Source organism: Alosa alosa, chromosome 7 (assembly GCF_017589495.1).
Source record: "Alosa alosa isolate M-15738 ecotype Scorff River chromosome 7, AALO_Geno_1.1, whole genome shotgun sequence".
Taxonomy (NCBI): Eukaryota; Metazoa; Chordata; class Actinopteri; order Clupeiformes; family Clupeidae; genus Alosa; species Alosa alosa.
The window spans coordinates 5,908,683-5,931,891 of NC_063195.1; the positions used below are offsets into that span (position 1 = coordinate 5,908,683).

Consider the following 23,209-nt stretch of genomic DNA (forward strand, 5'->3'; position numbering starts at 1 on the left):
GTTAAAAGACTAATTGAACCCAGCATGCAGAAGTTACAAGTTGCCTACAATGATGCAATGCAAATTTTACTCAAGGTTCCCAGAGGAGGGAGTGCTAGTCAGATGTTTGTATCTGCAGGAGTAAGCACACTGAAAGCACTTTTAAGAAATTTGATGTTTAAGTTCATGCAACGTCTGGATGAGTCCACCAACAGTATCATGGTGGCACTCTCAAATCCCTCTGTGAGCTGCTCCAGGTACACACCCAGTCTGAGAGTGCATTGGCTGCTCCAGGTACACATCCAGTCTGAGAGTGCATTGGCTGCTCCAGGTACACACCCAGTCTGAGAGTGCATTGGCTGCTCCAGGTACATTGGCTGCTCCAGGTACACACCCAGTCTGAGAGTGCATTGGCTGCTCCAGGTACATTGGCTGCTCCAGGTACACACCCAGTCTGAGAGTGCATTGGCTGCTCCAGGTACACACCCAGTCTGAGAGCCAGTCTGAGAGTGCATTGGCTGCTCCAGGTACACACCCAGTCTGAGAGTGCATTGGCTGCTCCAGGTACACACCCAGTCTGAGAGTGCATTGGCTGCTCCAGGTACATTGGCTGCTCCAGGTACACACCCAGTCTGAGAGTGCATTGGCTGCTCAGGTACATTGGCTGCTCCAGGTACACACACCCAGTCTGAGAGTGCATTGGCTGCTCCAGGTACACACCCAGACTGAGAGTGCATTGGCTGCTCCAGGTACACACCCAGTCTGAGAGTGCATTGGCTGCTCCAGGTGCACACCCAGTCTGAGAGTGCATTGGCTGCTCCAGGTACACACCCAGTATGAGAGTGCATTGGCTGCTCCAGGTACACACCCAGTCTGAGAGTGCATTGGCTGCTCCAGGTGCACACCCAGTCTGAGAGTGCATTGGCTGCTCCAGGTGCATTGGCTGCTCCAGGTACACACCCAGTCTGAGAGTGCATTGGCTGCTCCAGGTACACACCCAGTCTGAGAGTGCATTGGCTGCTCCAGGTACACACCCAGTCTGAGAGTGCATTGGCTGCTCCAGGTACATTGGCTGCTCCAGGTGCGTTGGCTGCTCCAGGTGCGTTGGCTGCTCCAGGTGCATTGGCTGCTCCAGGTACACACCCAGTCTGAGAGTGCATTGGCTGCCCAGGTACACACCCAGTCTGAGAGTGCATTGGCTGCTCCAGGTGCACACCCAGTCTGAGAGTGCATTGGCTGCTCCAGGTACATTGGCTGCTCCAGGTGCATTGGCTGCTCCAGGTACACACCCAGTCTGAGAGTGCATTGGCTGCTCCAGGTACATTGGCTGCTCCAGGTACACACCCAGTCTGAGAGTGCATTGGCTGCTCCAGGTACATTGGCTGCTCCAGGTGCATTGGCTGCTCCAGGGCGTTGGCTGCTCCAGGTGCGTTGGCTGTTCCAGGTACACACCCAGTCTGAGAGTGCGTTGGCTGCTCCAGGTGCGTTGGCTGCTCCAGGTGCGTTGGCTGCTCCAGGTGCACACCCAGTCTGAGAGTGCATTGGCTGCTCCAGGTGCGTTGGCTGCTCCAGGTGCACACCCAGTCTGAGAGTGCATTGGCTGCTCCAGGTGCACACCCAGTCTGAGAGTGCATTGGCTGCTCCAGGTACACACCCAGTCTGAGAGTGCATTGGCTGCTCCAGGTGCACACCCAGTCTGAGAGTGCATTGGCTGCTCCAGGTACAAACCCAGTCTGAGAGTGCATTGGCTGCTCCAGGTACATTGGCTGCTCCAGGTGCATTGGCTGCTCCAGGTACACACCCAGTCTGAGAGTGCATTGGCTGCTCCAGGTACACACCCAGTCTGAGAGTGCATTGGCTGCTCCAGGTACACACCCAGTCTGAGAGTGCATTGGCTGCTCCAGGTACATTGGCTGCTCCAGGTACACACCCAGTCTGAGAGTGCATTGGCTGCTCCAGGTACACACCCAGTCTGAGAGTGCATTGGCTGCTCCAGGTACACACCCAGTCTGAGAGTGCATTGGCTGCTCCAGGTACACACCCAGTCTGAGAGTGCATTGGCTGCTCCAGGTACATTGGCTGCTCCAGGTGCATTGGCTGCTCCAGGTACATTGGCTGCTCCAGGTACACACCCAGTCTGAGAGTGCATTGGCTGCTCCAGGTACACACCCAGTCTGAGTGCGTTGGCTGCTCCAGGCGCTGGCTGCTCCAGGTGCGTTGGCTGCCCAGGTGCACACCCAGTCTGAGAGTGCATTGGCTGCTCCAGGTACACACCCAGTCTGGGAGAGTGCATTGGCTGCTCCAGGCACACACACCCAGTCTGAGAGTGCATTGGCTGCTCCAGGTGCACACCCAGTCTGAGAGTGCATTGGCTGCTCCAGGTGCACACCCAGTCTGAGAGTGCATTGGCTGCTCCAGGTGCACACCCAGTCTGAGAGTGCATTGGCTGCTCCAGGTACACACCCAGTCTGAGAGTGCATTGGCTGCTCCAGGTACACACCCAGTCTGAGAGTGCATTGGCTGCTCCAGGTACACACCCAGTCTGAGAGTGCATTGGCTGCTCCAGGTACACACCCAGTCTGAGAGTGCATTGGCTGCTCCAGGTACATTGGCTGCTCCAGGTGCATTGGCTGCTCCAGGTACACACCCAGTCTGAGAGTGCATTGGCTGCTCCAGGTACACACACCCAGTCTGAGAGTGCATTGGCTGCTCCAGGTACATTGGCTGCTCCAGGTACATTGGCTGCTCCAGGTACACACCCAGTCTGAGAGTGCATTGGCTGCTCCAGGTGCACACCCAGTCTGAGAGTGCATTGGCTGCTCCAGGTGCGTTGGCTGCTCCAGGTGCATTGGCTGGTCCAGGTACATTGGCTGCTCCAGGTGCGTTGGCTGCTCCAGGTGCGTTGGCTGCTCCAGGTGCGTTGGCTGCTCCAGGTGCATTGGCTGCTCCAGGTACACACCCAGTCTGAGAGTGCATTGGCTGCTCCAGGTACATTGGCTGCTCCAGGTGCATTGGCTGCTCCAGGTGCATTGGCTGCTCCAGGTACACACCCAGTCTGAGAGTGCATTGGCTGCTCCAGGTACACACCCAGTCTGAGAGTGCATTGGCTGCTCCAGGTACACACCCAGTCTGAGAGTGCATTGGCTGCTCCAGGTACATTGGCTGCTCCAGGTACACACCCAGTCTGAGAGTGCATTGGCTGCTCCAGGTACATTGGCTGCTCCAGGTACACACCCAGTCTGAGAGTGCATTGGCTAATCAAGGTACATTGGCTGCTCCAGGTACACACCCAGTCTGAGAGAGTGCATTGGCTGCTCCAGGTACACACCCAGTCTGAGAGTGCATTGGCTGCTCCAGGTGCACACCCAGTCTGAGAGTGCATTGGCTGCTCCAGGTGCACACCCAGTCTGAGAGTGCATTGGCTGCTCCAGGTACACACCCAGTCTGAGAGTGCATTGGCTGCTCCAGGTGCACACCCAGTCTGAGAGTGCATTGGCTGCTCCAGGTGCACACCCAGTCTGAGAGTGCATTGGCTGCTCCAGGTGCATTGGCTGCTCCAGGTGCATTGGCTGCTCCAGGTACACACCCAGTCTGAGAGTGCATTGGCTGCTCCAGGTACACACCCAGTCTGAGAGAGTGCATTGGCTGCTCCAGGTACATTGGCTGCTCAGGTGCATTGGCTGCTCCAGGTACACACCCAGTCTGATAGTGCATTGGCTGCTCCAGGTGCACACCCAGTCTGAGAGTGCATTGGCTGCTCCAGGTGGGTTGGCTGCCCAGGTGCATTGGCTGCTCCAGGTGCGTTGGCTGCTCCAGGTACACACCCAGTCTGAGAGTGCATTGGCTGCTCCAGGTACATTGGCTGCTCCAGGTGCATTGGCTGGTCCAGGTACGTTGGCTGCTCCAGGTGCGTTGGCTGCTCCAGGTGCGTTGGCTGCTCCAGGTGCATTGGCTGCTCCAGGTACACACCCAGTCTGAGAGTGCATTGGCTGCTCCAGGTACATTGGCTGCTCCAGGTGCATTGGCTGCTCCAGGTGCATTGGCTGCTCCAGGTACACACCCAGTCTGAGAGTGCATTGGCTGGTACACACCCAGTCTGAGAGTGCATTGGCTGCTCCAGGTACATTGGCTGCTCCAGGTACACACCCAGTCTGAGAGTGCATTGGCTGCTCCAGGTGCATTGGCTGCTCCAGGTGCATCGGCTGCTCCAGGTACATCGGCTGCTCCAGGTGCATCGGCTGCTCCAGGTGCATCGGCTGCTCCAGGTACACACCCAGTCTGAGAGTGCATTGGCTGCTCCAGGTGCATCGGCTGCTCCAGGTGCATCGGCTGCTCCAGGTGCATCGGCTGCTCCAGGTACATCGGCTGCTCCAGGTGCGTCGGCTGCTGGCTGGTACACACCCAGTCTGCATTGGCTGCTCCAGGTGCATTGGCTGCTCCAGGTGCATTGGCTGCTCCAGGTACATTGGCTGCTCCAGGTGCGTCGGCTGCTGGCTGGTACACACCCAGTCTGCATTGGCTGCTCCAGGTACACACCCAGTCTGCATTGGCTGCTCCAGGTGCGTCGGCTGCTCCAGGTGCGTCGGCTGCTCCAGGTGCGTCGGCTGCTCCAGGTGCATTGGCTGCTCCAGGTGCATTGGCTGCTCCAGGTGCGTTGCCCGGCTGCTGGCTGGTACACACCCAGTCTGCATTGGCTGCTCCAGGTACACACCCAGTCTGCATTGGCTGCTCCAGGTGCGCCGGGTTGCTCCAGGTCGCGCCGGCTGCCCAGGTGCGCCGGCTGCTCCAGGTGTATTGGCTGCTCCAGGTGCATTGGCTGCTCCAGGTGCATTGGCTGCTCCAGGTGCGTCGGCTGCTGGCTGGTACACACCCAGTCTGCATTGGCTGCTCCAGGTACACACCCAGTCTGCATTGGCTGCTCAGGTGCGTCGGCTGCTCCAGGTCGTCGGCTGCTCCAGGTACGCCGGCTGCTCCAGGTGCATTGGCTGCTCCAGGTACATTGGCTGCCCAGGTGCGCCGGGTTGCTGGCTGGTACACACCCAGTCTGCATTGGCTGCTCCAGGTGCATTGGCTGCTCCAGGTGCATTGGCTGCTCCAGGTGCATTGGCTGCTCCAGGTACATTGGCTGCTCCAGGTGCGCCGGGCTGCTTGCTGGTACACACCCAGTCTGCATTGTCTGCTTCAGGTACACACCCAGTCTGCATTGGCTGCTCCAGGTGCGTCGGCTGCTCCAGGTGCGTCGGCTGCTCCAGGTGCGTCGGCTGCTCCAGGTGCGTCGGCTGCTCCAGGTGCATTGGCTGGTACACACCCAGTCTGAGAGTGCATTGGCTGCTCCAGGTACACACCCAGTCTGCATTGGCTGCTCCAGGTGCATTGGCTGCTCCAGGTGCATTGGCTGCTCCAGGTGTCGCCGGGCTGCTCCAGGTGCATTGGCTGGTACACACCCAGTCTGAGAGTGCATTGGCTGCTCCAGGTACACACCCAGTCTGCATTGGCTGCTCCAGGTGCATTGGCTGCTCCAGGTGCCCGGCTGCTCCAGGTGTCGGCTGCCCCAGGTGCATTAGCTGCTCCAGGTGCGTCGGTTGCTCCAGGTGCGTCGGCTGCTCCACACCCAGTCTGCATTGGCTGCTCCAGGTGCATTGGCTGCTCCAGGTGCATTGGCTGCTCCAGGTACATTGGCTGCTCCAGGTACATTGGCTGCTCCAGGTGCGTCGGCTTGCTGGCTGGTACACACCCAGTCTGCATTGGCTGCCCAGGTACACACCCAGTCTGCATTGGCTGCTCCAGGTGCGCCGGCTGCTCAAGGTCGTCGGCTGCTTCAGGTGCGTCGGCTGCTCCAGGTGCGTCGGCTGCTCCAGGTGCGTCGGCTGCTCCAGGTGCGTCGGCTGCTCCACACCCAGTCTGCATTGGCTGCTCCAGGTGCATTGGCTGCTCCACACCCAGTCTGCATTGGCTGCTCCAGGTGCATTAGCTGCTCCAGGTGCGTCGGCTGCTCCAGGTGCGTCGGCTGCTCCACACCCAGTCTGCATTGGCTGCTCCAGGTGCATTGGCTGCTCCAGGTGCATTGGCTGCTCCAGGTGCATTGGCTGCTCCAGGTGCGTCGGCTGCTCCACACCCAGTCTGCATTGGCTGCTCCAGGTGCATTGGCTGGTCCAGGTGCGTTGGCTGCTCCTGGTGCATTGGCTGGTCCAGGTGCGTTGGCTGCTCCTGGTGCGTTGGCTGCTCCAGGTGCATTGGCTGCTCCAGGTGCGTTGGCTGCTCCAGGTGCGTTGGCTGCTCCAGGTGCGTTGGCTGCTCCAGGTGCATTGGCTGCTCCAGGTGCGTTGGCTGCTCCAGGTGCGTTGGCTGCTCCTGGTGCATTGGCTGGTCCAGGTGCATAGGCTGCTCCAGGTGCGTCGGCTGCTCCAGGTGCGCGTCGGCTGCCCAGGTGCGTCGGCTGCTCCAGGTGCATTGGCTGGTACACACCCAGTCTGAGAGTGCATTGGCTGCTCCAGGTACACACCCAGTCTTCATTGGCTGCTCCAGGTGCATTGGCTGCTCCAGGTGCATTGGCTGCTCCAGGTGCGTCGGCTGCTCCAGGTGCGTCGGCTGCTCCAGGTGCGTCGGCTGCTCCAGGTGCGTCGGCTGCTCCAGGTGCATTGGCTGCTCCAGGTGCATTAGCTGCTCCAGGTGCGTCGGCTGCTCCAGGTGCGTCGGCTGCTCCACACCCAGTCTGCATTGGCTGCTCCAGGTGCATTGGCTGCTCCAGGTGCATTGGCTGCTCCAGGTGCGTCGGCTGCTGGCTGGTACACACCCAGTCTGCATTGGCTGCTCCAGGTACACACCCAGTCTGCATTGGCTGCTCCAGGTGCATTGGCTGCTCCAGGTGCGCCGGCTGCTCCAGGTGCTGCCGGCTGCTCCAGGTGCGCCGGCTGCTCCACACCCAGTCTGCATTGGCTGCTCCAGGTGCATTGGCTGCTCCAGGTGCATTAGCTGCTCCAGGTGCGTCGGCTGCTCCAGGTGCGTCGGCTGCTCCACACCCAGTCTGCATTGGCTGCTCCAGGTGCATTAGCTGCTCCAGGTGCGCCGGCTGCTCCAGGTCGGGTTGTTCCAGCTCCAGGCCGTCGGCTGCTCCACACCCAGTCTGCATTGGCTGCTCCAGGTGCATTGGCTGCCCAGGTGCATTGGCTGCTCCAGGTGCGGCCGGCTGCTCCAGGTGCATTGGCTGCTCCAGGTGCATTGGCTGCTCCAGGTGCGTCGGCTGCTCCAGGTGCGTCGGCTGCTCCACACCCAGTCTGCATTGGCTGCTCCAGGTGCATTGGCTGGTCCAGGTGCGTTGGCTGCTCCTGGTGCATTGGCTGGTCCAGGTCGTTGGCTGCTTCTGGTGCATTGGCTGGTCCAGGGGCGTTGGCTGCTCCTGGTGCGTTGGCTGCCCAGGTGCGTTGGCTGCTCCAGGTGCGTTGGCTGCTCCAGGTGCGTTGGCTGCTCCAGGTGCATTGGCTGCTCCAGGTGCGTCGGCTGCTCCAGGTGCGTCGGCTGCTCCACACCCAGTCTGCATTGGCTGAAATGTCTGTATTTTAATTGTTGTATTTGTTTTTCTTCTGGTTTGTTTGTTTGTTTGTTTGTCTGCTTGTTTTGTTTGTCTTTATCTATTCTGTCTTGCGTAGCTTTTGGACATGAGTCTGGCAAATGAACTGAAAACTTTTCCTGCATTATAATCAGATGAAATTGTTGCAATTACTTATAGTGCTAAAGACAACATTAATATTACTGTTTTCTTTAACACCAGAATTTATTTTCTCAGACTACTATTGATATTTAGAATGTCAAACATGTATTTTTGTATCCAAGGCTGTAAAGTGAGTGAGTGTGTGTGTGTGGGTGAGTTCTGTGTTTTATGTATGTGTGATTCACAATACATGCAATAGTTGCACATCTTAAATAATAAATGTTAAATCATGTTAAATATGTCAAAATATATATTACACTTAATTATGAGTTTAACATATGTATGAAAAAACATTATTTATGTAGGCAAATGCAGTTTTTATCATAGTGTGACAAATAAATCATATGGTGTGACAAGAAAACCCGGTCACACTATATAATATGGGGTCACACCATATGAGGTTTCATGTACTGTACTTAGCATGACATTAAGCAATGTGCTTTTATGCTAACATCCTAAAACCATGCTAACTGCAATATGACAATATAGTTTTAAAGGTAATATTGACTTAAAAGTAATTTTATTTGGGCATTTTTGTGTAAAATGCGTCACACCAAAAGACAGTGCAAAAGGGAACTGAAGCAGGAGTGCCGGATATACTTGATTTTTTTGAAAACATGAAGATAAATAACTCACCTTGTAACTTTCAGTGTCCTTCTGAGGTGTTGTTCTTCCTCCTGAAAGAAGGAGGACCCCTACAAACAATTGCTAGTTTAAAAAAACTAATATGGCGTCACACCATATGATATCCATTTCTGGGACAAAGTGTTTTAGTTAAGGGTGGCTTCACAATATTATGCTTGAACTTTTAGTCAAGCAGACTCACAAGTAGGCATCTGGGTTATCAATACATGATTGAATAAACAGAAAATGAATTCATTTTCTTGTTTTTATTCGAAATCAAAATTTGTGAAATGTGCCTGGGACAGTCACGCCATATGAGCTTTTTCTGGTTTGGCTGTAAATTGTGAAAAAATGGAAGATTAATCCCATGAATGCTCTGTATGTGCATATAAAACAGCATTTTCTGAACAATATCACCATAGTTGACATATTTTTTAATAATTTACCTATCTTTGACACACTGGACCAAAAAAAGGCCATGTCATGTCAACCACCCATATGCCAATTGAAAAAACGTCGTACCTTCGTCTACTTACCACTGACACGGGCTAAAGCCGTGAATGTCAAAGTTAGGAACTTTTGAGCTCTGCATAACGCCAAAGTAGCCTGGAAAAAGCGCCGCATTGTTTCCTATGGAAGTCTATGGGAGTGTCGCCACTCTTGTTTTTCTACCGCTCTGGGTCCAGTGAAACGCTGAAGTGTGAAACTCCATTCCAAGCGGTGGCAGTAATGCGCGTGTGTGTCGGTTTGCCAACCACGAGGAATTCCGAGTTCCCGGGAGTGTTCAAGAGTAAACTCTGCGGGGATCAACACTTGTTTTCGTTTTGTGAGACCTAAACAAAGCCGCTTAACTGATCTTACTTGAGGAGGTAGGTTACGTGAAGACACAATTACAGTGGTCGATTTCTTGATCAAGGCTAGTTAAGTGGCTACCAGAGGCTACACTCGAACATTAACGGTAACGATAGTTAGCCTATGTGATGCACACGCCATTTGGCAATTTATCATGCAACAGTTCATGTTGTTTTGATGAATTTTCTTCAAAAAAGAGAACCGATCTTGAAAGGCTATTGTTTCTGTGTTGCTCTGACTATAGGCTGAATAGAAAACTTTGGATGGGATCATCTTTGGTGCGTTGCGAACATGGATCACGGACTTTCGTATAGTTCTGGCGGCAACGTTACTGACACGCAGGATGACCTGCTGAGAGTGATAGTCAAAGAAGAAGATATAAAAGAGGAAGACTATGGTCATATGACTGCGTTTCAACATGATGAAGAGAAGCCATTTGTAGAGCCACACTGTAAAACTGAAACGGACATTATTGAGAAAGACGTCGAAGACGTCTCCACTTGCACTGAAACACAACAGACAACAGCGGAGGTTAAAGTGAAGAAAGAAGAGGAGGAAGAAGAGCTCGATTATGTATTGGGAGGTAAGAAGTCCTTTCAGATACTCCTTAGAAAACACACATAGATCTTAAACTGGTCATATTACAGACTTTTTCATGTTAGTTTTTGTACTGATATGGTCATTGAACAACAAAAAAAGGCCTACACACACACACACACACAAATCTTACATTTGGCATATCTGTCAAAAAATCTGTCTAGGCCAGGGATGGGCAGCTTTGATGATAGAGGGCCACAACTTTCTTGTCGCTGTGAGAGGGCCAGATGTGATCGCACATGTCCACCACTGGGATATCAGGAATCAGGAATATTAAAAATATATACAGTAGCTTAGTGATGGGGACGAGACCGTCTATGCCGAGTCCGAGTCAAGACCGAGTCTTTGAAGGGTCGAGACCGAGTCTGTTGGTTTTCAAATACAGTCGAGTCCGAGTCAAGACCGAGTCTTTGAGGAAGCAAGTCTGAGTCGAGACCGAGTCCTTTAGGAGTCGAGACCGAGTTGAGACCAAGACCATAAAAAAATGTCAGTTTTCATATTCATAATTTAATGTCACCCCAGTTAATAATCAACCGTTAGGCCTACAGACTAAGCTAGATTGGGACTATGGACTATTAGTCTAGTCGTGATCCCCATAGGCCCAATAGTAAACCCAGAAATGTTGAGTACCCTAAAGTTTTATTGCAGAAATGTCATCTATAGGCCTAGTGGGTGGAATTCAACTTGGTTGCCTAAAGTTGCACTTTGGGCAATTTGCATAATTAGCATAAATAGGCAATTAAGGCGAGGCAGTACAGGTGAATAGGGTAAAAAAAAATAATAATAGATATCACCAAAAAACTTTCTGAGTTGATTACTTATGTTAAGATGAGAAAAAAATGTATTGCATGTTTTTTATAATTTAATGTTTACATATGCAAATGAGGCCCTATCTCATTAAAAATGCTCTAATTTGCATACACACAAAAGCAGATAGTGTGATAAAGCCAGGCTCAAAATTGTTTTTCCAAGGTAAACACGTGTACTTGGTTGGGTGAGTTGGTGAAAACCTTTAAGAAACTTGGTAAGGAGGCAGTGTTGACCTATGGACAGACAGATTAAGAAATGAAGTGTGCCATGCAAAACTAGAAAAGCCCTCCGAGTGCAGACCTCCAAGTTTAAAAACATAACCGCCTCCTGGATCCAGGCGGTGATCCGGATCACTCCCAAACTTTTTGAGTTATCTTGCGAACAAACAGATGAACAGACAAACAAACAAACAGACAAACAAACCCTGATGAAAACATAACCTCCTTGGCGGCGGTAATAACTATATAACAGCATGCACACACAAACCCACAAGAACTATATACAACATGCAAAATAATTATATCCAGTATGCACACATACACAAATGCACAATAACTATATACAATATGCAAAATAACCATATCCAGCATGCACACGTTCACAAATGCACAATAACTATATACAATATGCAAAATAACCATATCCAGCATGCACACGTACACAAATGCACAATAACTATATACAAGAACTATATAGAACATGCAACGCGCACGCGCGCACACACACACACACACACACACACACACTGTAAACTATTTAACTATATACAATGTACACACACACACACACACACACACACACACACACACACACACACTATATAACATACATATTTACACAACACACAACACACACACACACTGTAAACTATATAACTATATATACAATGTACACACACACACACACACACACACACACTGTAAACTATATAACTATATACAATGTACACACACACACACACACACACACACACATACATATTTAACAACAACAACACAATCCCACTCAATAGCCTTCACCATCTTCATAATTTCTTTCCTCATTCCCTTCAGTCTCATCATCTTCTTGGTCTTTATCTGAATGTATTGGGAATGGGTTGCAGCAGTGGACCTCACCCCCTTCACACTTGCAGTAGTCAGTACAACTGAGACTTGCAGCATGGCAGCTGCAGTTTCCTTTTCTGCAGGCTTTCAATGTGCTGCAGCTCCAGCTGGTGACATCAAGCAAATTTACTAGAGCCACTGCCTGAATGGCAAGAGCGGGCATGACAGCCCCTTCACTAGCAACCTCCCACCCAAACTGTGTGATGTCTCTGGCCTCTGCAGGAGGCTCTCTCTGACCTGCAGCCTTCCACAACATGACCTGAAGATGAGCACGCAGTATGTGCATCATCAGGTTGGCATCTGTTGGAGGAAGCTTTTTAAGCTTAGGAGGCTTTTTGCTGCGACTGTAAATCTGGTAGCCGTCTGGATCCAGGAGGCGGTTATCTTTTTCGCTTGGCGGAGGTCTGCACTCTCGGAGTGCTTTTCTAGTTTTGCATGGCACACTTAATTTCTTAATCTGTCTGTCCATAGGTCAACACTGCCTCCTTACCAAGTTTCTTAAAGGTTTTCACCAACTCACCCAACCAAGTACACGTGTTTACCTTGGAAAAACAATTTTGAGCCTGGCTTTATCACACTATCTGCTTTTGTGTGTATGCAAATTAGAGCATTTTTAATGAGATAGGGCCTCATTTGCATATGTAAACATTAAATTATAAAAAACATGCAATACATTTTTTTCTCATCTTAACATAAGTAATCAACTCAGAAAGTTTTTTGGTGATATCTATTATTATTTTTTTTTACCCTATTCACCTGTACTGCCTCGCCTTAATTGCCTATTTATGCTAATTATGCAAATTGCCCAAAGTGCAAGTTTAGGCAACCAAGTTGAATTCCACCCACTAGGCCTATAGATGACATTTCTGCAATAAAACTTTAGGGTACTCAACATTTCTGGGTTCATGAAATCACGACTAGACTATATGCTGACCTACAGACACTCACCGGCAGCAGAGCCATAGAGATAAATAAACGGCTCTGACGGCAGTATCTTTGCATTGCACCATGGGATGTCATTTTCAAATAATGCCGGTCAACATTGCATTTTATTATAATTGTTGTGTGTTGTCTGTTTTTTTATAAGAACATAAAATAATGCGTTGGTCTCGAGGACTCGGTCTGAAATTACGAGTCCTTCTCCTCCCACTGTGGTCCGAGACCGAGTCAAGACCGAGTCTTTGAAGGAACGAGTCCGAGACGAGACCGAGAAAGCAGAAATTGGTCTCGAGACCGGACTCGAGTACTACATCACTTATGCCTGTGCGGTTTTCTATACTCAAATGCATGTTTAATATTGCTTCTATTCAACAATTAACTTGAAATAAACTAAAAAACATTACACATTAAACCTTTTTCCCACTGCAATGGGTAATAGTGACTCTTGTAAAAAGGCTCTATTGTTAATGTTCCCACGCTAAGTCAAATGTAAAATTCCATGACTTCCCTGACAAAAATCCTGAAATTCCATGACCAATCCGTTTACTCTATACAACCACAGGTGGCGCTGTGGTGACTCTATATAAAACATATTGATCTCAATGGGGCATTTTGCCCATGTTCAGGGTGGAAAATAAAAAAGAAACATTTGCATAAGACAAGTCAAATTGGTGTTTTTAAAAAAGGGATCATGGAGAATAAAGAAAAACATTTAAAAAATCTTTGTATATCCCCACACGTTGTTTGGGTGCTCTGAAAATGAGAACCAAAATGTTTTTTCAGACTTCTGAGGTTTGCTGTTCAGACCCTGAAGGGATTTCTTTTTTGTTCATTGTTTTTTTGTGACAGTGTTTCTACTTATCTCAATAAGGAAAATAAAGTAAGAGCCTATGTTGAGTACAAATATGTCTTCTGAAGGCCTAAACAGAGCCCAGCCAAAAACTCAAATAAAATTTTGATCAACTTTGAGGGACAGCTATGACCATGCAGGATAGGTACACCTGGTAATTTTTTCAGAATTTTTTGAGACCTAAGTGCGTGGGCCCTGGTTGAATTGACGTGAAATTACCCAAATATTATCTTGTTTCAAATTAGCACCGGTGACCAACGCACCTCCGCCAAAGAGGCAACGCTCGTCTCAAGGGATGATGTCAAACCTGTACTGTCCAGTGCCACTCCCGCTTCCATCAAATGCCTTTGCAGAGAGCCTACACCGAAACCTGAGTCAAATAGGAAGCAAGAGTCATATGTTCAAGCTGCTGGAGGAGAACAGAAAACGGCCTGCTGCCCTTGTCTCTACCGACTTTGGAGACCTTCCAAAGGGATCTGTGCTTAGCTACCACGCAACACAGTCTTCCAGCGCTAATGATGGTCCCATGTTTCCAGCACAGCCATGCTCATTTTACACTGTCCTGGATGACACGGAGTCGGGCTACTATGGTGGCCTGGATGACACGGAGTCTGTTGCAGCTGGAGATAGCGACAAGGGAACAGAGACATAGCCAGACCTGGCATAAAGTTCGAGCCAACCGTCTTACCTCCTCTTTCCTTCAAGAGGATTTGTTCAAGGGTGGCAGACTACAACGTATTAACTGGAACGGGTGCACTTCCAACCAAAGGAGTGGGAGAAATGTAAATATGTAAATTGGACCTGTCCAGACCTGTTTGTATAAAGTATAAAGTTATGAAGGACGTCATCCATGTGTAATATAATTGTACTTTATTCTTTAGATAGATAGACATCCAGTAGCTTATACATACACACACACATGCACGTAAAAAATCAAATCACTCACAGGTATGTAAAAGTAGAGCATGAGAAGTGATTATAAGGTCTGACAGGGACTGATCCTGTGATACATTGACCATGATTACGTGCTATGGTAACAATACAAGTTCACATATGATAGTAAAGGTTTTGTATAGATTCGTAAAGAAGAACAATAATGATGGTTAAGGTTTTGTACAGATTCGTAAAGATGAACACTTTCTATTCAAGGTTTGAATACATTTGTGGATATTAAGATTTCAGTTGTAGAGATTTACATAACATTGGTAGATATTTACATTAACATTACAATTTTAAAAGAGGAGGACCTTGAAAATTAGTTAAAAGGGCACAGACGGCCCACAGTTGGTTAACGGGGGGGCAGCCGTGGCCTACTGGTTAGCACTTCGGACTTCGTAACCGGAGGGTTGCCGGTTCGAACCCCGACCAGTAGGCATGGCTGAAGTGCCCTTGAGCAAGGCACCTAAACCCCTCACTGCTCCCCGAGCGCCGCTGTAGCAGGCAGCTCACTGCTCCCCGAGCGCCGCTGTAGCAAGGCAGCTAAACCCTCACTGCTCCCCGAGCGCCGCTGTAGCAAGGCAGCTAAACCCTCACTGCTCCCCGAGCGCCGCTGTAGCAGGCACCTAAACCCTCACTGCTCCCCGAGCGCCGCTGTAGCAAGGCACCTAACCCCTCACTGCTCCCCGAGCGCCGCTGTAGCAAGGCACCTAACCCCTCACTGCTCCCCGAGCGCCGCTGTAGCAAGGCACCTAACCCCTCACTGCTCCCCCCCCGAAGGCCCGCTGGCACCAAGGCACCTAACCCCTCACTGCTCCCCCCTCAAGGCACCGGCGCCACTGTAGCAAGGCACCTAAACCCTCACTGCTCCCCTGTAACAAGGCACCCCCCCTCACGCCCCTGTGTAGCAAGGCACCTAACCCCCCCTCACTGCTCCCCTCGCCCGCTGTAGCAGGCAGCTCACTGCCCCCCGAAGGCCACTGCTCCCCCCCGCTGTAGCAAGGCACCTAACCCCTCACTGCTCCCCTCGAACGGCGCCCGGCTGTAGCAAGGCACCTAACCCCTCACTGCTCCCCCGAAGCCGCTGTAGCAGGCAGCTCACTGCTCCCCGAAGCCCAGTAGCTGTAGCAGGCAGCTCACCCCTCACTGCCCCCCTCGAGGCCGCTGTAGCAGGCAGCTCACTGCTCCCCCGACCTCACTGCTCCCCCGGCCTGTAGCAAGGCACCTAACCCTCACTGTAGCAAGGCACCTAAGCAAGGCACCCACTGCTCCTCGAGCCGCTGTAGCAAGGCACCTAACCCCTCACTGCTCCCCGAGCGCCGCTGTAGCAGGCAGCTCACTGCTCCCCGCTTGGCGCTGTAGCAGGCAGCTCAGGCACTGCTACCCCCCTGCTCCCAGTGGCACCTCATTGCCCGCTGTAGCAAGGCACCTAACCCCTCACTGCTCCCCGAAAGCGCCCAAGGCACCTAAACCCTCACTGTAGCAAGGCAGCTCACCCCTCACTGCTCCCCGAGCGCCGCTGTAGCAAGGCACCTAAACCCCTCACTGCTCCCCGAGCGCCGCTGTAGCAAGGCACCTAACCCCTCACTGCACCTAAACCCTCACCCCAGCTGCCCGCTGTAGCAAGGCACCTAAGGCACCCCTCACTGCTCCCCCGAAGCCGCTGTAGCAGGCAGCTCACTGCTCCCCCGAAGGCCGCTGTAGCAAGGCAGCTCACCCCCTCTACTCCCCGGCGCCGCTGTAGCAAGGCACCTAAACCCCTCACTGCTCCCCTCGAAGGCCCGCTGTAGCAAGGCACCTAACCCCTCACTGCTCCCCTCGAAGCCGCTGTAGCAGGCAGCTCACTGCTCCCCGAAGCCGCTGTAGCAGGCAGCTCACCCCTCACTGCTCCCCCCCCCGAAGGGCCCGGCTGTAGCAAGGCACCTAACCCCTCACTGCCCCCCCCCCCCGCTGTAGCAAGGCAGCTCACCCCTCACTGCTCCCCGAAAGGGCCCGTAGCAAGGCACCTAAACCCCTCACTGCTCCCTCGAAGCCAGCTGTAGCAAGGCACCTAAACCCTCACTGCTCCCCGAGCGCCGCTGTAGCAAGGCAGCTCACCCCCTCACTGCTCCCCGACTGCTCCCTGGCGCCCGCTGGCTGTAGCAGGCAGCCCACTGTTCGGCTGTAACTGCAGTCAGTCTTAAAAGGATTAAATACTGGGCATAGATTAAATATTGCAGTTTTTACTTCGTCTCCCTCACATTTTCATCTGTTCTTACGAGTAGTAACCAAAACCATATGATTTACTTAATGTTATACAAGAACAGAATATAGAATTGAACAGAATTAAGTTCAGACTTGAGTTTGGTATTTTGGGCCCTCCTCAACAGTCACAGTTTGTCATGTGGCCCCTTGGGGAAATTAGTTGCCCACCGCTGCTTTAAATGGACATTTAAACGCTCTTTTGCAGCATTTGGGGAGTTTCTGTAATGGAAGCCTTATTGCGGTCACCTAAATTGAGTTATTTGTTTTGATTATAAATGATTTACTTTTGTATTAAATGTGTAGGCTGGAATGCCTCGTGGCAACAATTGTGTTTAAATGTAGGATAGTAGGCTACTGCTTCAACCTCTGGCAAGCTCAGAAGGGGGGCGGCAAGTGACTAGCTTGAGAGTGACGTGTTGGATACCCAGTGTAGGACAACAACTTTTTATTGGCAACAGTATTAAACCAACCAACAATTTAAAATATTAAGAAGAGCTCTTTTATTTCATTGAGTTAAATCGAAACAATGTAGACAGATATTATCCCGGCTTTTAGTTTTAAATAGAATCCAGGCCATAATTTGAGGATTTACGAACTATGCATGTGTTGTTTTAGACACAGTACAAGCCCTTACTTCTGACTGAAAGTGCTCAGAACGTGTGGATTTACATAACAATGCTCAGAATGTGTGAATTTACATAACAATGCTCAGAACGTGCGAATTTACATAATAATGCTCGGAACGCATGGATTTACATAACAATGCTCAGAATGTGTGCATTTACATAACAATGCTCAGAACGTGCACATTTACACTGTTTAGAACGTGTGCATTTCAATGCTGGTGACACCCTCAGAAGCGTGCACATTTACAACATTCCTGCTGGTGACACACACTTTTGGGCTTAAGTATGAAAGAATGTCTGACCTGGCTGGCGCAAGTTCACCAAGCTTCTCATTTCATGGTAATGTTACATGTAGGGTTCATGTCAATTCATGCTGACTAACATTTACAAACATGTTAAATGATTTATATTTTGATTTATAAGTCGCACCTGACTATATGTCGCAGGACCAGCCAAACTATGAAAAAAGTGTGACTTATAATCCGGTAAATACGGGATTAGTAATACAGTGGAAATTACTAGTGTGAATATTTGGTTAGCATGTTGATTTACGGTGTGTGCCCCTACATTTTCTGGTTGCGCCCCTAACATTTTCAGTTGGGGGCCACTGTGTTCCTCGCGAAAAAAGTGAGTCTGGAGCCCTGGCTCACCCATACAGAAAAATCAAAGGGGAAATATATTCATATGCAGCTGCATCCAACTTATATTTGAATATATGGCTACAATACATTTAATAAATATATAGTACAAGAATGTATGCAAGTATATGTGAAACCCAAAATGCATATCTTGCATGAAAGTCCATGCTGAATATATTTAATTATATGCAGAAAATATAAAAATCAATACTGACCAATTGACCAGTCATATTTAATATTTAATCAATATATTAATAAATTATTGTAGCATCCGACACGTTTTTCGCTCAGATCCACTATGGCAAGAGTAGACAAAGGTTATGAACGCGTAGGTATCGTTAATCTTCAAATATTTATTATGTTCGAAAGCGTATAGTACATAAACTAGAGTACGATAACGACCACGGTCAAAAAACTATCTCCCTCTACTCCCACCAGCTCATTCAAACCCATCAGCTGTTTCACTTGTGTAGGTGTGCATCTAAGTAGGCGGAGCAGAGGCACCCAATCCCACAATCAAGCACCCTGTGACACAAATGCGGTAGTATATATTACAAACTATATTACTAACTAAATAATCATACCTAAATTATACTTAAACTAACATATAAATTACAAATAACTTAAATATCATAAATAAATCATGAATAGCAGAAATGGCTCCAACATAAATACATGGAAATATATTTATTTAACATAGTATATTTATTTAACATAAATGTGCTACTACTGGGACTTTTTCACTGGGATTTTTCTGCATGTAGTAGTAAGAATAAATGTATGTGTAGGATGAATAGTATGAAGAGCAGTAGAACATGGCTATGAATATGTGTAATTTCAATATGTACATTTGTAAATAAATAGAACACCATGGGATCTAGTGGGAGTGGGATTGTTTTGCTGATTTTGTATTGATTGGCTGCTGTTCAGGCTGCACAATTATCACAATCGCTGATTAAAAAATAACTCCAAGGAGGGGGACCATTTTTGCACTGTACTTTTGCATTTGTTTAAATCTGTATTTGACCCAGATACAACACAGAAGATCCATGGACAGAATGATGAACTCAACCTGCAACTCCCTCATTCTAATTCTAAGTCTCTGTCTCTATGGTAACTCTTACAGGTGCATCAGAATATCCACATGGAACACAACAGAAGATCCATGGACAGAATGATGAACTCCACCTGCAACTTGAAGGAAGGCTGCACCACTGCACCATCTGCAGGAAGAGTTTTCCCGTCCTGACGGAACTCAATAAACACCAGCAAACACACTCTGTTGATGTGAATGAAAAGCAAAAGTCTCATCAGTGTGAGAAGTTATACGGCAGCAACATCTCTTCGGCTGCACATGCGTACACACACGGGAGATAGGCCTCACAAATGTGACCAGTGTGGGAAATGTTTTTGTATAATTAAACATCAAAATCCTACAAATGTGACCAGTGTGGGAAATGTTTTTGTATAATTAAACATCTCAAAATCCATATGTTACAGTTTTTCTCGATTGTTTTTACCTGCTTAAGTAAACTGGAACCCACTTGGTCTTCATGACCACTTTCTTTGCACAGCAGAAGTCATCTCTTGCGAATGTGTTCACACATTTTCATGTGTTCACACATTTATCATACCCTTTTGCAAAACAGTTAACACAGGTGTCATTCAAAAGCCCCAAACTCTATTGGTTTTCCCATGCTAAACAAAAGGAAAACATCTTTTCACAGGTGGTATAGATTCCTTGCATAAGTCTGAATCTCTGATACACCTGTGTGAAACTCCTTTGCACAATTCTTCAATTAGCAATAATTCATTATACATAAGAGATGTCTGTTCTGTGTTGCTTTTTGCAAGTATGGATTTAATGCACATTTAGACAAAGTACTGTATTGCCTATTTGGTGGAGAAAACAGTACAAAAGGTATTTACTGTAGGTTTATTTCGATGAAAGTTGTAGTTCAATGAAATTTACAGTATCTTGCTAGATGTTTGCTGCATGTCTTACATGTCAATGACAGTTACATCTTGGGAGGAATGAATAAATATTTTTTTCATTCAGTACATTTTGTCTTTTCACAATTTTTTTGTGATACCAGAAAAATGAAAAGGTAATGGAACAGACAGCAAAAATGCTAATTTTTGAGAACTAGATTTTGCATTTTGTTGTCAAGTGTGTAATGATTGATTAAAGAGTATTTTGAATTGGCAACAAGTTGTAGTGTTTGAAGGCAAGATTGGCTTTTGCTGCATGTTTTAAGTGTTTTGAGAAAGTAACAGCCTTTTGCAAGCAAAATGTGTCATTTTGTCCAGAGTGCTTTTGTTCAGACACGGGTGTTAACTGTTTTGAGAATGTGATGTCAGAGTTGACACAGGTATCAAAACGATCGAGAAAAACTGTAATACACACTGGAGAGAGGCCTCACAAATGTGACCAGTGTGGGAAAGGGTTTTCACAAATTCATCATCTTAAAGGCCACATGTTTACCCATTCTGGAAAGAAGCTTTATAAATGTGACCAGTGTGGAAAAGCTTTTACACAAAATCGACTTCTGAAAGCCCATATGAGAACTCACACTGGAGAGAATCCTCATAAATGTTACCAGTGTGAAAGAGCTTTTATGTCAAATTCAGCTCTTAAAAAACATATGCTGACTCACACTGGGGAGAAGCCTCACATATGTGCCCAGTGCGGAAAAGGTTTCTCAGTACTTTAAAATCTAAAAATACATTTGGCAGTACACACAGGAGAGAAGGATCATGTGTGCTCCCAATGTGGAAAAGCTTTGAAACAACTTTCAACTCTGAAAGCCCACATGCTAACACACAGGGGAGAGAAGGATTATGTGTGTTCACAATGTGGAAAAGTATTTGCACACCTTTCAACGCTCAAAGCCCATATACTAATACATGTGAGAGAGAAGGGTAATGTGTGTTCACAATGTGGAAAATCGTGTCCATACCCTTTACATCTGAAAGCCCACATGCTAACACATACCGGAGAGAAGCCTCATGAATGTGATCAGTGTGGAAAAGCTTTTTCACAAAAGGAAAATCTTAAAACCCATATGTTAACTCACACTACAGAGAAGCCTCATAAATGTGTTCAGTGTGGAAAAGGTTTTTCACAAACATTAAAACTTAAATCCCACATGCTAATACCTACTGCATAAACACTTAAATCCCACATGCTAAAACCTACTGCTTAAAAACATATATCCCATGTGACGTTTACAGCAGTTTGAAACCTGTCGACCCCCCACTCCTATTTGTATAATGTCTCACTATTTCTGTTACTATTTGTATGATGTCTGTCACTGTTTTTTGTTATGATCATTCTTTAAAAAATAAACATATAAATGCAATCAAACTTCACTGTAGAATGAAATTGTTTCACAATAAACGTAATTGAAATGACAAAGTTGTCCCCATGCAACAATATTTTAGTGAACTCCTTTTTGCGATTTGGACTGATTGTGACGGCCAGGAGGACAGTAAAAGCCATACATAGAAATGAACATATTGCGAGACACTTATCTCTTCTATGATCCCAGAAAGATGTTCTTTCACTTGTTAGTTTATTGAACATTCTTTTTTAATGACAAGGACAACATGCTGAATTAAATCCACATATCCTTGCACTATATCCACTAACCTAAAACTGAGACTGGAAGCTAATTATGTTCACATTCTTCTTAAAGTGACAGACACTCAATAAGACACACACCACAAATGTTTCGTCAAAACAAGTCTAGCTTAATAATTTAAATATCAATATGATATGTTCAGCTATTAGTAATTATGCAGATCATAAAATACTATAAATTATTAACAACATACATAAAGATTCCAAAATGTGAAATAAAAACTTGACATACATCACCACTTTCTGTGTGTGCGGAGGGTCAATCAAAAAGTGAATTAAGGATCCCCACTGATGATCACACAATATTCAATATTACTGATGGCGTCAAGGTGGTGGGTACCCCAAATAAAATACATTTTTAATAATCTCAAAAGTATCAAAATCAAGTTTCTTCACTTGGTATCAGTATCGAAAAAAAATATTTTGGTACCACGACAACAGGAGTTGGGTGTGTGTGTGCGAGAGAGAGTGTTTGCGTCTCCTGTTTTCCCGGTGTGTGTGTGTGTGTGCGAGAGAGTGATTGTGTCTCCTGTTTTCCCGGTGTGTGTGTGTGTGTGTGCGAGAGAGAGTGTTTGCGTCTCCATTTCCCTCCTAGAATGTGTCAATGAGCATGGTTCCATGCAGCCAATAAACGGTTTTGAATCAGTTTATGAGAGAAGTGTAAAGAAGGACAAACATCAGCGCATCACTCCACCAATTAGGCCTTTCTGGTAGAGTGGACAGATGGAGGCCATTTTCTGCCGGGAGTTTCCCAAAAAGCACCTCAACGACTCTCAGACCATGGGGTAAAACCATCTTGTCTGATGAAACGAAGACTGAACTGTTTGGCCACAATTCCCAATGGTCTGTGTACAAGAAACCAGACACTGAGCTGCACTGATGTTTGTCCTTCTTAAAGCTTCTCCCATCCTCTCAAAGGAACTCTGGATCTCATTCATAGTGACCGTTGGGTCCTTGGTTACCTGTCTGACCAAGGCCCTTCATCCCAGATTACTCAGTTTGGCTGAGCAGCCAGATCTAGGAAGGCTGGTTGTTCCGAACTTTTCCATTTGAGAATGATTGAGGCTCCCGTGCTCTTGGGCACTTTCAATGCTGCAGAAATGTTCTTGTACCCTTCCCCAGATCCTTCAGTGTCTTCACACAACCCTGTCTCGCAGGTCTACAGACAATTATCTCAACCCTCGTGTCTTGGTTTTCACTCTGACATAGTGAAACTGTGAGACCTTATATAAAGAGATGTGTGCATCCTAATAATGTCCGGTGAATTCATTTAGGCACAGGTGGACTCCAATCAAGTTGCAGAAGCATCTCAAGGACCAATGATAGAAGTAGGATGCACCAGAGCTCAATTGTAAGCGTCATTACACAGGGTCTGAATACTTATGTAAATGGAATATTTCAGTCTTTTATTTTTTTTAATACATTTACAAAACACACTGTTTTTGTGGAGTGCTGGAGTATTGTATAGATTAATGAGAAAAAAATTGAGTCAATTTTAAGATGAGTCTGAAATATAACAAAATGTGGAAAACTTGAAAGGGTCTGAAAACTGAAAACTTTCCGGTTGCACTGTATGATGTAGATGTAGATAGATTTCAAATATACACCAGAGATGTTGAATTCCTAGTGCAAGTAGCTATTGGACTTCACATAGCGGCCA

At 47.8% G+C, this 23,209-nt stretch overlaps 1 protein-coding gene across 4 annotated transcripts in view; it reads left to right on the forward strand.

Annotated features, from left to right (window-relative positions):
• Positions 1 to 19,331, forward strand: part of LOC125297401 (zinc finger protein 664-like) — a 38,497-nt gene extending 19,166 nt beyond the window's left edge. Inside the window, exons 1-4 of one of the 4 annotated variants that reach the window (XM_048247766.1) lie at positions 9,029 to 9,269; positions 9,408 to 9,746; positions 13,708 to 14,244; positions 19,033 to 19,331. In XM_048247766.1, the coding sequence (XP_048103723.1) occupies positions 9,455 to 9,746; positions 13,708 to 14,114 (699 nt within the window). In that variant the 5' untranslated portion in view covers positions 9,029 to 9,269; positions 9,408 to 9,454 and the 3' untranslated portion in view covers positions 14,115 to 14,244; positions 19,033 to 19,331. Of the gene's footprint in view, positions 1 to 9,028; positions 9,747 to 13,707; positions 14,245 to 19,032 lie in introns of those variants that run through there. The other 3 variants (XM_048247765.1, XM_048247767.1, XM_048247768.1) reach the window with 3 other exon arrangements.
• Positions 19,332 to 23,209: the final 3,878 nt, after the last annotated feature.